This window comes from Pantherophis guttatus, chromosome 3 (genome assembly GCF_059756535.1).
Source record: "Pantherophis guttatus breed Tessera chromosome 3, ASM5975653v1, whole genome shotgun sequence".
NCBI classification, from domain to species: Eukaryota; Metazoa; Chordata; class Lepidosauria; order Squamata; family Colubridae; genus Pantherophis; species Pantherophis guttatus.
In genome coordinates, this window is record NC_142065.1 from 86,511,648 (window position 1) to 86,529,704 (window position 18,057).

The 18,057-nt window shown below is 38.8% G+C and overlaps 1 protein-coding gene across 2 annotated transcripts in view; it reads left to right on the plus strand.

Annotated features, from left to right (window-relative positions):
• Positions 1-18,057, plus strand: part of BCAR3 (BCAR3 adaptor protein, NSP family member) — a 93,557-nt gene that overhangs the window by 24,009 nt on the left and 51,491 nt on the right. The window contains exon 3 of one of the 2 annotated variants that reach the window (XM_034437305.3): positions 11,858-11,897. The exons of the other annotated variant lie outside the window; for it this stretch is intronic. Within the exon in view, the coding sequence (XP_034293196.2) occupies positions 11,858-11,897 (40 nt within the window). The remainder of the gene's footprint in view (positions 1-11,857; positions 11,898-18,057) is intronic. 2 annotated transcript variants of the gene reach the window in all.

Consider the following 18,057-nt stretch of genomic DNA (forward strand, 5'->3'; position numbering starts at 1 on the left):
AAATATTTAGGAAATGGGTTCAGTTATACGATGGGGATAACCCAGCTCTCTGGCATCCTGAATAAGGAAAAAACCAAACATCCCAATAATTCAGGAACCCAGGAGATTGCTAAAAAGGCTAAAAACTCCAAAAGCTCACATTCACCATTGTTCTTATTTTCTTTTTAAGAAGATACTTTTTAAGAATTTTCAGAGACCCTCTTGTGGATAACTATTAGCCTTGGCTTCTTACCACAGTACACCTAAAAGGTACAGTATCAGTGATGGGTTCCAACCGGGGTTACCACCGGTTCTCTTCGCGCACATGCTTTGCGCACTATTGCTGCATGCTTGCTCGCTATGCTCGCACGCGTGCCAAACTTGCGCTCCACCCAAGTGCTTTAGACTACTACCCAGCTGAGGTGTAGCAATCCACTCTGCCGCGCCTATCAGCTGGGCTAAAAAACGACAAATAAAGGTAGGTATAACGCGGGGGTGGGCGAGCGGGCCCAGCTCACAGTCATATAGAACCGGTTCGCTGACGTCACATCATCACCACTATCGGCTCCCCCAAACTGGGCCGAACTGGGAGCAACCCACCACTGTACAGTATGTGTGATCAGCCTCACCTTATGTGAACTTGGCTTGTTCACATAAGTTGTACAAGTGGAAACACGTGAAGACTGAACAGTACATAAACTCCAGCTATTTCAGCTCTTTACAACGACAGTATCCAAATTGGCACAGATAGCAGTAGAATTAAGGCAGAGCACAAATTGGTTACAAGTGACCTTCAAGATTTTGCCAGCCAGATGATGGTGCTAGTCATTCTGTTTAGGAATAGCATTAAATGGGGACCGAATTCTATGTCTCCCTCCCCTGCTCCTGATTTGGGGGTGAACTGAGCACATGTAGCTCAGGTGAAGTTAAGAACTTCACATAGATGCAAGATGCAGCATCCTGGCAAATACTCTTTTTGTAAATATACACTGTTTTGGAACTGGGAAGACCTAGATTCAAATCCTCCTTCAGCTGTCAGCTCCTAGGATGATTTTGGATCAGTAACTTTGCCCTTGCCCAATTTACTTTAGAAAAGCGTGGATGTAAGATAAAGGGAATCATCTCCCAATTTGTCCTACATATAGTCCTTGACTTATCACCGATTACTCTGCATCTGTTCAAAATTACAACCCCGCCTCCCACCAAAAGCTACTTATGATCCAATTTCGAAGTTCCAATGTCATTCCCCTCCGCACTCGATAACCGTCCTGCATTTACGGCTGTTTGAAGCACCCTATGGTCATATGACCACAAATTACAACAGTTCTACCAGCCTTAAGCTAACAATGGGTTTGTTTAAGGCATTAAGCATTCATTTAATGACCGCTGTGAGAAAAGCCGTAATATCCAGTCCTGTTGCATGGTGACTTACTTTACAACTGTCACGACTTACAACTGTAATTGCCCAACTGCTCAAATATAGTAGTAACTCAAGGACTACTTTGAACTCTTAGAGGAAAGGCAGTTATAAACAATAGATGTAACATATTCAGAAGTCCACTCCATTGAAGAAAATCCTTCCTTTGCTTCGGGATATACACAGGAATTTACATAATGCCAAATATGACTGGGGCAAACTTGTTGAAAACAGCCAAATACTTCAACTGCACACACAGAGACAAACAGGCAGGCAGGCAGGCAGGCAGAGAGACAGACAAACACACAATCTTCAATATTGACTCTTAGTGGCTGCCTGGACAAGTCCCTGTGGTCATCCATCTGGCTTCATGCCTAAGGTAGGACTAGAATACACATACTCCCGGTTGCTAGCCTGTTGACTACATCAAACTGGCTTTGATCTTAGAGTTAAGCAGAGCAAAAATATAGATAATTTATGTAAATATAAACATTTCAAAATCCCCAGAAACAAGGGTTTGGGGGATATCCTTGACTATTGCAATAACTTTCTATGCCTTCAGTTCCCTATCTTTCTTTTTTTTTGAGCAATGGTGCTAATTCCTTTTTCCCTGTTCTCTCCCTTGCCTTGTGCAAACACACCCTGAAGTATATGATCTTCCTCTTTTTCTCCTCCATTCTCCATACCTCCTCCATCTAGTAGATTGCACAATCTAAGCGCCCCTGTAATGTTAACTCGGTTGAACTCATGTATCCATCCTTCTTGGGCTGATGAATTCAGAAGATAACTTTCCAAGAAGAGTATGACATCCAAAGAAGCTAAACCTAAATTTATTTATCTAACTAATTTATATAGCCACCCATCTCAACAAAAGCGAACCACAAAACTCCCATTTTCTGCCAAAGCAAGCTCGAGACTAACTGTGGTTACAGGTTTTGGACATTGATAGTACAGAAGGTGATGATGGTGTGGTGGGCTCCATCCAATGTCATATCCATTAGAAAAAGTGAGAAGGAAGGAGAATTGGAATAGTAGGAACAATTTTTATTGCTTTAAGCAATGGTCCTAATGTTGCTCAGATACAGAAATTATGACTATTTTTTTTCTTTGCCTTTTAGTTTTTAAAAACCCTCACTGTCATTTGAGAACAAAAATTGCATAATTTTGTCTGAAAGATGCAAAAGTTAGTTTTATGCACACAGCAGAGACTAGTATAGTATGGCCCATAGAGAGTCACGTACCGACATTCTTGTGGGGTGGATTGAGAAGATACCCTTTTGACCTTTTTGGGTTTACCTTTGGATTGAATTCTAATGTGTTTCCCTTAACAATTTGGGAAATGCCGCAAAAGTTCCAGAAACCGTGAAAACTCAAATTCCGTTCGACTTCACTAATGATTTGGTGATTGGCTCTTCATGCATGACAAATCCAGTTTTGAGATGAATTCTTTTTCTGTGAATCAATTAGAACTGTTGAGCATAGCCCCAAGTAGACACACTGCAAAGGTTCTTCTCCAGGTAGTCTCAATGTGCAAAGAGGAACTAGCACTCTGATGTTGATGGTTTGAGAGGATATTTGCTAGCCATTGTAGTTTGCTCAAAGGCTGATTTTCAGACAAGCTAAGCAGGGGCAGACTTGATTGGGAGTTGATTAGGAAATCTCCAAGCTACAGGCTAAGTTGGAAAAACATCCTGGAGGAAAGTAGCAGCAACTACTGTCATATTTTTGAAGACAAAATGACAAGGAGTTATCCAGGTAGTTACCAGGAGATGAGTTCAACTTGGAGGAAGATTCTACATAATAAGGTTCAGGTCAGACAAACTAGGAGCAGAAGACAAGAGCTACCACATGACTTCTCTGGAAGGGCAGCTCTTATGATCCTTCTGACTTTTTGATGGACTCCACCTTGTTGCTTGAAATGAAGAATAGCAAGAGACAGATGGAAATGTTTTTTCTGGGGAATTGGAGGTTCAGTGGTGTTGGTGTAAACTCTGCATGATGTCATGGTACTTTCTATCCCCATAATCAGTGGTGGGCTTCGAAAATTTCAGCAATGGGTTCTCTGCCTGGTTGCTGGGTGGGCGTGGCCATGGTGGGTGTGGCCTAGTCGGCCTTCTGCACTACGGGGGGGGGGGTGTTTTCGCCTTCCCCAGGCTCTGGAGGCTTTCCTCGAGCTTCTGGGAGGACAAAAACTGCCTCCCCCAGGTTCTGAAGGCCAGAAACAGGCTGTTTCTGGCCTTCCAGAACTTCCGGGAGGCCCATTTTTCCCCCTCCCCAAGCCTCCATGTGGGCCCTGCACTTACCTCACATCTAAAATGGGCTGCGTGGAGACTTCTGGGAGGGGCGAGAGGGGAGAGACCAGCCAGGGGTGGGATTTGGAGGTTCTCCGAACCGGCCATAATGTCTCCCAAACCCAGGCGGACCCATAGCAGCCCACCCCTCCCCATAGTGTTCAGGCTCTTGTTCTCAGTATTAATCATTTAAAAAACAGCAACTGAATAAGTAACCTAGTTGTTCTAATAAATCTTTGGTTTCCTCTATTCTTGAAACAGATATAACCGTGTTTGACTTTGCATGTGTCCTTGTGCTCACATGGACAATAATATTCCAGGAAAACTGATTTAATAGTATGTCCAGACCTGTAATGTGATGTATTTAAGTTTTCAAATATGAATGTAGTGATCTTAAATTGGAAGCCTTTCACATCTGCTTTATCTACAAGCATGTAATGTAAATCTCAAAGCATCAGCATTGATGGCTGATGCACAGAGATGGCTCTGGACCTAGGTAAAAATATCTGTACTTTTCAAATGGGATTGATAGATTTAAAGAAATGAATGTGCAAATCTGTAAATGTCAGAAATGCATTGTAAGGACATGAGATACGTATATTTAAATCTTATTCAAAGGAGGGTTGCTAATTCATTGGAGTCCATTGGTGACGTTGCAGGCAGTTAAGAGTTAGGCGAGGAGGAATTACAATGACATCTATGGGGGATGGCTTTTATCCTTAAAAAAAAAATTAGCTGCATTTGGAAGGCTATTAAATATCAAATGTGAAAGGTTGTGCTACAGTAGTGCGGAGATTATTATAATAAAGTGGAAGCCACAATAGGTTTAATAAGTAAGTCAAGATTTAAAGCATGGATTTGTCTTATTAACATCATTTTAAAATATTTAGCTATGCAAATTTTTTTAACTGCAGGTAGTGCTCTACTTATGGCCATAATCTCAGTTGTAAGTAATGACTATTATAAGGTGGATCATCATGTGACCAGACCCACTTTTATAACCTTTTTAAAAAGGCTGATTTTCAGACAAGCTAAGCAGGGACAGACTTGATTGGGAGCTGATTAGGAAATCTCCAAGCTTTAGGCTAAGTTGGAAAAACATCCTGGAGGAAAGTAGCAGCAACCACTGTCATATTTTTGCAGACAAAATGACAAGGAGTTATCCAGGTAGTTACCAGGAGATGAGTTCAACTTGGAGGAAGATTCTACATAATAAGATTCAGGTCAGACAAACTAGGAGCAGGAGACAAGAGCTACCACATGACTTCTCTGGAAGGGCAGCTCTTATGATCCTTCTGACTTTTGATGGACTCCACCTTTTTTGCTTGAAATGAAGAATAGCAAGAGACAGATGGAAATATTTTATCTGGGGAATTGGAGGTTCAGTGATGTTGGTATAAAATCTGCATGGCGTCATGGCACTTTCTATCCCCATAATCAGGGGTGGGCTTCAAAAATTTCAACTTCAAATGGGTTCACTGCCTGGTTGCTGGGTGGGCGTGGCCATGGTGGGTGTGGCCTAGTTGGCCTCCTGTACCACGGTTTTATAACCTTTTTAAAAAAAGTTTTATTGTATTTTTTTTTTATTGGACCTTTTTATAGTGGTCAGTAAACACTGGTTCCTGGCAAAAAATGTAAATCGTGGTCTTGTGACTTTGGGGTGCTGCAAACAGCCATAAGTGTGGGCTGCTTGCCAAGTGCCAAAAATGCAGTCATGTGGGACCACAGGAAGGAACTTCAAATGGTCCCTAATCAACTGCTTGTAAGTTGAGCACTACCTGTGTTTGTTTATAATTCAGGCCGAGCTGAACATTTGAAACATTTTGAAATCAACCTTGACTAAACTGTGACCTTAATATATTGCTGTACTGATATAATCATTCTCTTCCCTAAAATAGTTAGCCAAGTTAAACTAAATGTAGGATTATTTATGTACACATACTTAGCAATAAATTCCACTGAACTGAGTGATGCATCCAAATAAGTGTGCAGTAGGTTCCTCAGTCAATGCTCTTCCTGATCCTATTTCTAGCCTTTTCCAGTTGAAGGACCATTTCTAGAATTCCACATTAAATTGGTCAACTGCACTACATCCATTTTGCAAGTGCTAAGATATTGGTTTATTGGACCCAATTAATATTTCAAATACTGGACTGACTGTTCAGGTTTAACACTGCATATTTTTGTTTTTTTTGTTTTTTAAAAACAACATAAACAGCTAATAATGTAGCTAGCCCTAATGATAACTCTTTTCCCTAGTAGAGGGTAGAAGTGATTGATTGTTGATTGATTGATTGATTGATTGATTGGCATGCTGAAACCACCCAATAGCCAAAGCTATTCAGGCAAAGGCTTGGATCTTATTTTGTAATCTTGCCATACCGTGCCACTATTTGAAGCCCTGATCGCATATCCCAATGATATTATATATTTTATTTTATTTATTTATTTAAATTTTTATACCGCCCTTCTCCCGAAGGACTCAGGGCGGTGTACAGCCACACTAAAACAACATATACCCATAAAATTTAAAAACAGTTTAAAATATATTAAAAATTTGGCCCTCATATTAAAAAACTACAAACATCCAATTAAAATTCATTTTCTAAGCCAGCCCAGCCTGTTGAAACAATAGAGTCTTAAGGGCACGGCGAAAGGTACGTAGGTTGTTCTTTGGATACAACCTAAGTCTTCTCAACATACACATTCTATATAAAATAGCCATTCTATTCTGTATCCATTCACCTGTGGATATAGAGGTGGCTCTGCCATGCCAGTCTGGAAGCACAGAGTTTAGTACAATGGGGGCACTGTAAGTCTATCCTTGTATTAATGGTGGGTGTTATTCTGTGATGCCATTCATGATTTTCTATTAACAGAGACCTTGGGCCCTTTTCTATGGAAGGGACCTTGGAGGTCTTCTAGTTCAACCCTATGTTCAAGCAGGAGACCCTATACCATCCCAGACAAGTGACCATCCAGTTGTCTGGAATGGCTATCTATTAGTTTTTGGTGGCTCCCGTCTTCAAAGCCTGTAGAGGCTTCATGGTCCAGTGTTCTTCAGTAGGTTCTGTTAGCAGCTGGTTGGCTTTTACAGTGGTGTAGGGTTTCCTTTGTAGCCCTTGAATGGCCAATCTCAAGGTCTCTTCTCAGACTTCAGTAATACTATAAAGCAATTGGTTAGGCATATGGTGACGATCAATTCTGATGATGTGTCTCCCCTCCCCCCACCTCATCTGGATTCTGATAATCAGGGACTTCATGCTGGTGGACTCTGCATTATCCAAGATCTCCAAGTTCAAGTTTTACCAATGAATGTCAAGAACAGAGTGGAGAATGATAACCACATTGTTGTTACTTCTACCAATGGCCTTTATTAAAAGTAATATTGGATGTGTGAATCTCGGAGTACTTTCAGAGCTTATCCAATGATCTGTCATATAGTGATTGTCTGCATTTTCATGGCCTAGCTTTAGTACCCAAGATAAATTTAGTTAAAAGTCACTGTAGGGCTACTCCATTGTTCCACTAGAATGGATTTTTTTCTGGTATAAAGAAAAAGATAGACTGCATGATGGGAAAATCTTGGGTGGATTGAAACTAGAAATCCTCCATAAATTTCTACAGATAAAATTGAGTTATTCGACGGTAAAATGCCACTTATAAATAGGTGTTTCAGAATATTAGTACACTAAAGATAACACATTTACAACTGGTTTATTTTACCTCTAGTGTGTACATGTTTCTATTTTGGTGCTTATGGCAGGAACCAGATATGTCCAGAAGTTAACATTTCTTTTAGATGGGAAGTTGCTTTTTGTTACCCTAGTTCTCTTATCTTCTGAAGGATGAAACCACTTTTTCTTTCCAATGCTAATGAGCTACATCAAATGGCTCTTTGTTGACATGGGAATTGGGCTTATCTGATCACTGGGAAGCCAAACAGTCATGCGGAGTCAGCGCTTATGACACTGCTGGGTTAGTTGATTTTCATCATGTATCAGTAGAAGCTATCCTTTGGCGGTTACAGGAAAGAGCCTGTAAGCAAACAGCACTAGAGACGAGAAAAAGAGGAATGACTTGGGGGTTCTCCAGGAAGGCAAACATCTTCAAACTAGGAACTTTATAACACCAGATGAAAAGCAGCTGATTAAGGTGGTGAGACAAGCTTTCAGCTACAATTGATGTAAGAGGACTCCTGTGCAGCTGTGTTTGAGCGGAGTTATAATCCTGTAGGTTTATTGCTGGTGGCCTCATAAATGTTAATTAGAACTGATGAAAAGAGCAACATTCGCAGTTCGCTTTGTTGGTTTTCTGGGTTGGCCTGCATATGTATGTGCAAAATAATTGAGAGAAGGGCAATTGATAATCTTAAGAGACATAGTGTTTTCATCTTCAGAAGAGAACCTGTAACCAGAAATCTTGCAAAGGAAGAAGGGGGATAAGGAGTGGATGAAGGACACACATACACACACAAAATGTGAAATTGCAAAAGCTTTATTATTTATGGAACTCTTTAGAATCTCTCTTTATCAAAAGAAACAAAAATAGTGTTCAGGGCAATAGCTAGACAGTATTTTAACTACAACCAGGATTCAAAATGTGCTACTGGCACTTCTTTTGATACCACCCAGACTCCCTGCCCACTCTTTTTGAATTTTAAAACAAACTCTTTTGATTTTCAGCAGAAAGGCTGCGTGCTACGAAATAAACAGCCAGCTTCTTTATTTGCAAGAATGCAGCTGAGCTACAAATAAGCTTTATGAATTCTCTTAGAAATTTAGAATTATGGAGTTACAGTCCTGTGCTTCGTTTGGAAGGGTGTCCAGTAACCGCTTGCTCAGAAAAAGATAAAGCAGAGAATATCTTGTGTGAGAAGATAGTAATTGATGTTTTCTGACTAATCATGCTGATAGAGATTGTGGATATCAGCCAGGGTTTCAAAATTTTTTACTACCGGTTCTGTGGGTGTGGCTTGGTGGGCATGGTATGGCTTTGTGGGTGTGGCAGGGGAAGGATACTGCAAAATCTCCATTCCCTCCCCAATCCAGGGGAACGTTACTGCAAAATCCCCATTTCCTCCTGATCAGCTGGGACTTGGGAGGCAGAGAATAGATGGGGGCAGGGCCAGTCAGAATTTTTACTACTGGTTCTCCGAACTACTCAAAATTTCCATTACCGGTTCTCTAGAACTGGTCAGAACCTGCTGAAAGCCACCTCTGATATCGGCAAACCTATAGCTCTTGGATGTCAAACCCGCTGTGTCACGTTGCTGTCACGTGATGTTTTGTGATGTTTTTCCCCTTTGCGGAGCTGGGACAGACGTGGCCTGTGTGTGACACATCCGGCCCACAGCCGCCACTTTAGCACCCCTGCTATAGCCATTGTCTGAGAAAACCTGAAACCTGATTTTAAAATTTTGAATGTACCCATCAGCTCAACAAGGGTGGAGAACTCACATTATAAGCTTTGTGAGGGGTGTTTTTTTTCCCCAGATGACTTGTTCCCAAGTTCATAAAAATACATGTGTCAATGAAAAAAGGAAATTGGAATGCCTCAAATAGTCATTATATTGTTCTGATTGGTGTTGCTGTAGGTGTAGGGTAGTTAATGAAGCTTTCATCAAAAATTATGACAACATATGCAATGGTGGCATTTATGACAAAAGCGCCCCCTTTTGCCTTCTAATGCCCAACGCAGGTCTGGAGATTGTGAGGTTTGTTTCGCCTTCCAGAAGTGTATGAAACACATTTTCCCATGTTCATTGTCCACTGCTTGCAACTGGAAAAAGCTTGATTGGGAAAGACCCAACCAGTAACTTGAGATCTATTCTTTTCTTTTTTTTTATAAATAAAACTTGTTCTCCATTTAGATCTTGGAGATGCAGTTAAAATGGATAATGATTATTACATGAATTGTGCTGGTTAAGATTTCAAATAGATAACAAACTGATTAGTTTAGCTACCATTTTTTTTTAAATAGAGAGATACAAACTGCCTCCATGTTCTGAGCTCCCTTAACTCTGGTTTGATGAGTGCAGATATCGTGACTGTCCTGTATCAAATCTGGTATAAGCCATTGTTTTGTAGCCTGCTTAATGAAAGGTTATATCTTTTGTTCTCTTTCTTTCTCCCAGCAGTACTGGTATGTGACCCAAGTGTTATCTGCATTATTTGCTGAAGATAGGGATGATTTTGTCATATTTGGTGAACATATGAATTAGATCTCAGGTTTGTAGAGTTCACAGAGTTCAAAAGAATCTGATTTCCAACAATAGACAGAGGTTAGAAGGTTCCTAATCTGATTAGTTCCAAAGTCATGTCTCCTGAAGTTGGATATTGAATTGCTAGCACAAGATTAATTTAATAAATATCCTGTTTGAAGCTACCGGAGGTGGGGCTGATGGTGCTTGTCGTTCAGCACCATCAAAAGCTTTTTCCAGTGGAACAGCCAGATTAATCAGTTAACAAAAACAATGTATATTAAAAAAAACTAATACATGCATTCAGCGCAAGATCATAAGGACTATTCTTTTTCATCAGATACTTGGTGTTATCTTCGAAGGAGAGGGCAGGGAGACACACGTAGAAAAATAAAGATCCTTGTAACATTAAACATTAACAACATTATGGTTTATAGTGTATGTTTGTTAGTCCCTAAGGACAGTAGTAGGAGAAGGAATCTGGTAGTCTTCAGACTTTTATAGATTTTAGGTGCCCATCCACTCCGATCAGCATAGCTAGTGGTAAGAAATTATGAGAGTTCAAAGTTAGGATTTATTGTCATTAGAGGAATTTGGGGAAAATAGAAAAAAGTTCCTATCTGATTTTCTTTTTCATTCTTACTATAGTATATGTGAATTTTATCTAATTAATTTATAATAAAGTTTATGTACAATATATCGTTTAAGTTTGAAAAAAAAACACCCAAAGTTATTCAGAAGTTATCTAAATGATGCTTTATTCAGAATGATTTAATAGAAAATCAACTTCTATTCAGTACAGTATTAAACCTGGAAAGTAATTTGAACCCCCATATAATAGAGCACAGTATGACCCCTATATCTGTACTTTTTAATAACATCTATGCTAATTTGTTATTTTATTCTAAAACTATAGAGTAATTCTGTATTTTCCATTAAAAGTCTGTTCTTTTGCCTTCATATGCTATATGTTTCAAAAGGCTTATTAGAGAATTCAGTATTATTTAAATTACTGCTTTTCATTGTCTCTTTAATGATTCAATTCCTCTCTTATTCATTCATCCCAATTGATAAAAGTGCATTTAAAAGCTGTTTTCCAATCATTTTTTGGGGGGGTGGACAGAAGTGGGGATGGATAGAAATAATTTCTTTTCACTCACATTTGGGAAGAATGATGGAGGAAGTTACTGTATGCCTACTCAGTGAAGCAAGCTATTTTTTTTTGTATTCGAAACTCAATAATACTTCCTATCATTTCGGACATGTACCATTAATATTATAAATATGGCATTTTGCGCTTTTTAAATATTTTCTTAATGTGAATAGAATGTTTATAGTATTCAGTAATGCCCTGTAGGAAGATTACAGTCCTTTAGAGCAGATGTTTCTGGGAGTTTTCTGGGTATTGTTATTGTTTGAATATTGCTCAGATATTCCCATTCTTATAATTACTTTATTATTATTAGAAACTACTAGTATTTTATAAATTGGGCCACTGCTATGGATAGGTAATCCATTTTGAGTTTAGTTTTTTATAATACTAATTTTTGCTGGGTTGATAGCTCATCCCATGTTTGCTGAATAGCTGGAAAAGAGCCAGTGCTATATATTGTCCAGATTCTGATTAATTATATCTCTAAATATTGCCATGAGACAAGGCTGGGATTGGATCTTATAATAAAAACAATTTACTTTATCACATTTATTTGATAGGGAATAATAATGTTAAGGCATAGATCATGTTTATAAACCATTATGGTAAGAGCTGCATAGGAAACTACATTATGGCTTCATATGATGTGTGAATTCAGTTTAGAACTTGTTCTAGATGCAAACTGAAAGTTTCCCCTGATTTAAATCGCTCTCCTTTAAAAGAGACAATAAAAGAGGAGTAACAAGATAAAACCAATTTTGTTTTAAATTACACAGAATGATTATACTGGCTAACATACTGCTACTTCTTTTCAGAGACCAGAATACTATGGATCCAGCTTTGGAGTATGTAAAGGTATGAAATATGACTTAATTACTTCCATAATTTAAAAAAGAATGTTAAAATCTCTATTTTATTCGTAAATTGTAATAATTGCAATAATGTATTCCTTCTTTGCTTCATTAGGTCTAATATATTATGGTAGCTTGACTTTCTTTAAAAAAAAGAAGTTGACTTTTTTTTTTTTATGAAAAGAGAGAATGATAGCTAATTAGCTTACTTGAATCAAGCTTGGAGAAAGCAAGATCAGATTGCAAACTTAGTAATTAATCACCACTGTCACTAACGGCTTTTTCATTTTCTCCTGGTAATATTCCAGCAATCATTCTGTTGTATCAAAGTGGATGAAAGGAAATTTGTAATTTGATCTTCATTCTCTTTGCCACAAGCTGCTTTAATATGAACAGAATGCCTATCTGTAGGACACATTCATTCCAAATGCTGAAGTGTTGAACCAGTGTTGGAAAGAAAGCTAAGAAAACTGGAGCAATTGGTGAACCCTGAATCTATTAAATCCTGGTTTATTGTGAGTAAGCAGGATTCTAATGGGACTAAGGTTACTCATTCCTGCTTGGCTCTTATTTCTAGTACAAACAACTAAAGAAATTAAAAATGCTTTGTTTAGTCTAACATGAGATTATTAGTATGTTGCTCTCTTTAGAAGCTAGAATAGTAATCCAGAATTGTTCTTGGTGTACAAATTTATTCTGCTTAGCAGAAGCAAGCAGGAAGTCTGGATTCAAACAAAAAGAAAGAAGGCCAACTAGGCTGGCTAACTTATTTTCCATGTGAATGTAACCATATTTTTATTTGGGTTTCATAAAAGGTTAAAGTATTCCTATCAATTAAGTCAGTTGTTTGTCACACAGTCAGCCAGATATTTATACTGAATTTGGCACTTTTATCCACCTATCAGATCCTTCCTAAGGACCTTGATAGGAAGATGTTGTAGTTTGATGGTGTTAAAGGCATTGTTGCAGGATGTAAGCTGTTCCAAGTAAAGCTGCCTTTTGTAATCGACTGATGGGGATGTTATCAATGCCAATAGTGTTCCTAGTGGTGCTCCAGTTGTTTTGCGATTGCACCGAGGAACCTATTATTATTGGTATTATATTTGCTTTCTTTTGCCACAGTACTGCTATTATTTATAGCTGTCATTATTTTATTCATAAATAAATTACTTTTGTTTATCAAATTTATATGGCTACCTATCTCATAAGAAGTGACTCTACGCAGTGTATAGCAAAAGTTTAAAAACAATAAACACGTCAAATACAGTCATATAAACACACACATACACAGACATATACAAGATTGGATCATCAATCACCATATTGTACCCTGAGATCCCTAGGCCTTATGGCAGAGCCATGTCTTGAGGGACTTCCAGAAAGTAAGGAAGAATGGAGCTGACCTTACTTCGGGGTGGAGAGCGAATGTTTCACAAGGCAGACACCACAACAGAGAAGGCCTCCTTGGACTTGCCAAGTATGTGTTGTGGCTTGTCGGCCGCTGGCCTCTCCAGCAGCTGAATCAGAGGAGGAGGAGGTGTGGGAGTCAGGGCCAGCATCAAGGTAACCTGAGAGCTCCGAGGAGGAAGAGGGAATGGGGCTGGCAGAGAGAGAGACAGAGGCGGAGCCTGGGCCCTCAGATGGAGAGTCAACAGATCCCAAGTCTGGAGGTGGCTGATGAGGAAGAGGAGGAACAGCTGGGTCCAGTGCCTGACATGCAGATGTGCAGAAGACAGAGGAGAGGAGAGCAATGGAAATCCGTGGGGCAATTCTTGGGAAGGAAGACCCACCATTGCTAGTGAAGCCCCACCCTAGCTCTTGGGATAAAAGGCAGGGGGTGGAGATGAATAGATGTGGCAGACAACTATTCATCTCCCTGCCGGACAGACTTGTTAGCCTGCTGTGGGAGAGAAACTTTTTGTCGGGGCTGCTGGTGCTTCTAATAAAGGAATCTTTGAGTTAACTTCAGAGGGTTTGTTTGGGGAGCTGGGTCAGAACAGTATAATTGCTAAGAGCCATGGTGGTGCAGTTGTTAGAATACAGTACTGCAGGCTAATTCTGCTGCCTGCTGACTGCCAGCAGTTTGGCAGTTCGCGTCTCACCAGTTCAAGGTTGACTGAGCCTTTCATCCTTCCAAGATTAATAAAATGAGGAGCCAGATTGTTGGGGGAATAAGATGACTCTATCCTTAAAAAAAAAGTGCTTAGAGAGGGCTGTAAAGCACTATGAAGCAGTATATAAGTCTAAGTGCTATTGCTATTGCTATAATTTCCTGAGAGACAAGACCTACAGCATGACTCTCTTGCCAAATTGGAAGGGACAAGCAGATGTAATTGGTGAGATGATACCTCATCCTGTGGTGACGAATGTGTTCACTCACAGTCTGGTGTAGATGCTGAATAGGAGCAGAGAGAGCACAGAATCTTTTAGCGGTCCACATAGTGGAGACCAGGGGTGGGATCTCTCCTTCCCAATCCCCACTGACTGGAACCAATCTTGGAAAAAGGAGGTGAACCAGCACAACACAGCTTCTGGTGACTTTAGTCATGGAAGTGTGTATATTAATGCAAATTACATTAAAAACCTATCAAGCAGCAGCTCTGCCAATGTCCAAGGGTGATGTGGTTTATTTAGCATCTACCTTGTTTCCCTGAAAATAAGACATCCCCTGATAATAAGCCCAATTGGGCCTTTGAGCACATGCGCTAAAATAAGCCCCCCCCCAAAAAATAAGCCCTCCCCAAAAATACCGTATTTTTCAGAGTATAAGACACACCTTTTTACCCCCCAAAAGGGGGTGAAAATTTAGGTGCATTTTATATACCGAATGTAGCCCTGCCCACCCACTGGCCCCCACCCTTTGGCCTGTGCCTCGCAGCAGTTACCTTCTTGCAAGCAAACAGCAAGAAAAACCAGCCTCTTTCAGCTTCAGCATAGGTTAATTAGCACAAGTTGATTAGATCGGCCTCCTGACTCTCAGCTGATTTGCTCTCAGCTGTTTTACACAGGGCTCTCCTGCTTGCTGCAAAAAGTGCTGGAGCAGATTTTTTCCCCCTAGCTATGCTGAAAAAATGAAACTGAAAGTAAAGCAGGCTCTGCTGCAACGTGACAAAATGAGGCAGAGAGAGATTTCTTTTTCTTTTTTCTCACCAAAAAAGGTAGGTGCAAACAATGGGAAATTTAGGGCAAAAGAGGAGAGTTCAAGATTTTAAAACACAAAAGAAAAAAAGCTCTATTTAATTAGGGAATTGTAATAATTGAGATACTATTAATTGTATATTGTGTTGAAAAGAGAAATGGTTAAGTTGTGGTTTGGAGGAATATATGGGGGAAATTATTTGGTTTATTATTATTGGTAAATATAATTAATTGATTTGTAAGAAATTGGATTGCATGGAAATAATTGGAATATTCATGGTCATATTGATTAATATACAAAAAACATAGTTATAACTAATTGATTTATATAAAAATGTTGAATTTGTATTAAACAATTGTAATATTAAATAATTAACCAATGTGAGGATGGATATAAAAATAGATGACAATGGGAAGGGGTATAATACAGAATAGAAGGGAAAAATTGAATTTGATTAAGATTAGAGATGAGATTGAAGAGTAATATTTTAAAATACTTTTTTAAAAATATTTTTTTAAAAAAAATAGATGAGGAATAAATATGGCAAAAAGGAAATATAGAAATTGTAAATTTAATTGAAATGACTAAACACTTTAAATTTGTGAACCAGCCAAACACTCTCTTCAAAGAAAATACATTGTATGTTTGTAAGTGTGCTTGTCTAAAAAAAACAACAAACTTTTTTAAAAAAAAAAAACAACCAAAAAAGGTAGGTGCATTTTATACTCCGGTGTGTCTTATACTCTGAAAAATACGGTATTTAAACGCATGCATAGCCGGTCCCCACCATTTCCTCTGGTTAGGGTTAGGAAGACAGAGCTGGAAATCATGTAAGATGGCAAGAGGAGCCCGTCTTGCTCCACTCGCCCCAAAACAATAAGACCTCTCCTAAAATAAGGCCAAGTGCTTATTTCGGGGTTCAAAAAAATATAAGACAAGATCTTATTTTGGGGGAAACACTTATGCTTCTAACTCCTCTACTTTAGGTTTTCTTTTTCCTTGTAAATATACAAGTGATAAATCTTGCTTGTTTACCTTGAACTCAGAGAGCTAATTGCCCTAAAGGTTGTCCGTTAGTGATTGCACTTCTTCATTTCAGATAATCTTTGACACATGCCTATTACAGAAGGAAATGACTTTGATAAGCAGGAAGCCATAAAAATAATCCTTAAATTGCAATTCTCTGCAATGAGAGTGACCTTTGAAACTGAGCGAACCTCCAGGTAATCCTGAATAGGTCATAGTTTGGAACTTCCGAGTAACCATGACTAGATCAACTGTGCAGTATGAGGTAATCTACGGATGTGCTATACTCAGATTATCATTTCAGGCTAATGGGGGATGGGATTTCACATCTGTTGAGAAGCCATTGCTTGCTTTTAAGTTTGCCTGGCTTTCAAAAATGCTTGCAGAATTTCCAACAGGTAGAGGCCTAGCAGGAATGAATTATGTCTCAGTTAAATATTGATGTGAGGGTTGGTGAGGATATACAAGGGTTGTAGCTGTGTAGGTGCAGTCACTTGACAGAGCCAGTTTGGTCTAGTGGTTAAGGCATCAGGCTAGAAAATAGGAGAGCATGAGTTCAAGTTCTGCCTTAGCCATGAAAGCCAACTGGGTGACTTTGGCCCAATCATTCTCCCTCACTCCAGCTCACCTCACAGGTTGTTTTTGTGGGGAAAATTTGAGGAGGAAGGAGTATTGGATATGTTTGTCACCTTAAGGTATTTATAAAAATAATAAATAATAATAAATAGTAAAATTGTTACATTAACAAGATTAAGGAAGGAACTTGAAAATAGGTAGTCCTATAATTTCTTCTGGACCTATCTGAGACACGCTGTTTTAGCTAATATATATTTGTGAAGAATTATATTTTGCATCTGAGGAAAAGGTCCCCCAAACATTTACATTTGGAGCTAAATGCGATGAAGAAATATGATTTGGTACCCCAAATGGCAACTCGTCTTTTGAATTTATTTTCCTCTATTTCACAATTTTAGTCCTAATGGTGTGTAGAATATAGCCAGTTCCATATAAACCTTTGCCAAAGAAGGACCCAGAAATTCTTCTTTGGCAAACTCATGCAATGAGTGATCGTGTGACCCTGGGATGCTGTAACCTTTGTAAATTGAGGCCAGTTGCCAAGTGCCTGAATTTTGATCATGTGACTATAGTGTAGACTATAAACTGTATGGTGGAGGACTGATTTTTTCAGTGTGATCGTAACTTTGAACATTCGCTAAACAAATATTTGTAAGTCAAAAACTACCTATATTTAAATTAAAGTCTGTTTGACCAGTTTCAGCTAGCCGGTCTGTCCTGATTTTAGGGTTAGTTTTAAAATTTTAATATTTATTTTAATTGACAAGTTTTAAATTATGGGCCAAATTTATAAATTATTTTAACTTTATTTTTAGCTGTGATGTTTGTATGGATGTTTTTTATCTGGCTGTTCACCGCCCTGAGTCCGAAAGGAGAAGGGCGGTATAGAAATTCGAATAAATGAAATGAAAATGAAATTTAAGAAAACCATTGCAGTTTATGTTGTGCTTATGTTTCAGAGGTGAGCCATGCCAACCATTTCAAATCCTATTCATCCTCTCCTTTTGCACAGTGCCTTTGTTCTAAGTTTAGTTGTCTCATTTTACCTTTCATCTTTCTGCTTTCCTTTGGTTGGACAAATAATTTTGTATGTCCGTGAAGAAAGCGATTAGTTGCATTTTGGATGTCAATTAAGAGATTTGTCTAAAGATGTTTCCCTGAAAAGCAAAAGCAGAAAGAATTCATTTCATTTCCTACCAAGGTTGCTCAGAAACACATGAGGATATTTTCATCCCCCTCATTTGCAACATCAATAGGGGCCGGAGCCTCTACAGGCAATGGCTCTTGTGATGGCTCTATGCAAATGCTTTTTATAACATTTAAAGTATTGGTGCATTAGGTCATTCTGTGGTTTTAAAAAAGAGAGCTGCTCATTATACAGTGCTAGTCCCATAAACAGACAAATGTTCTGAGAAGAATCCAT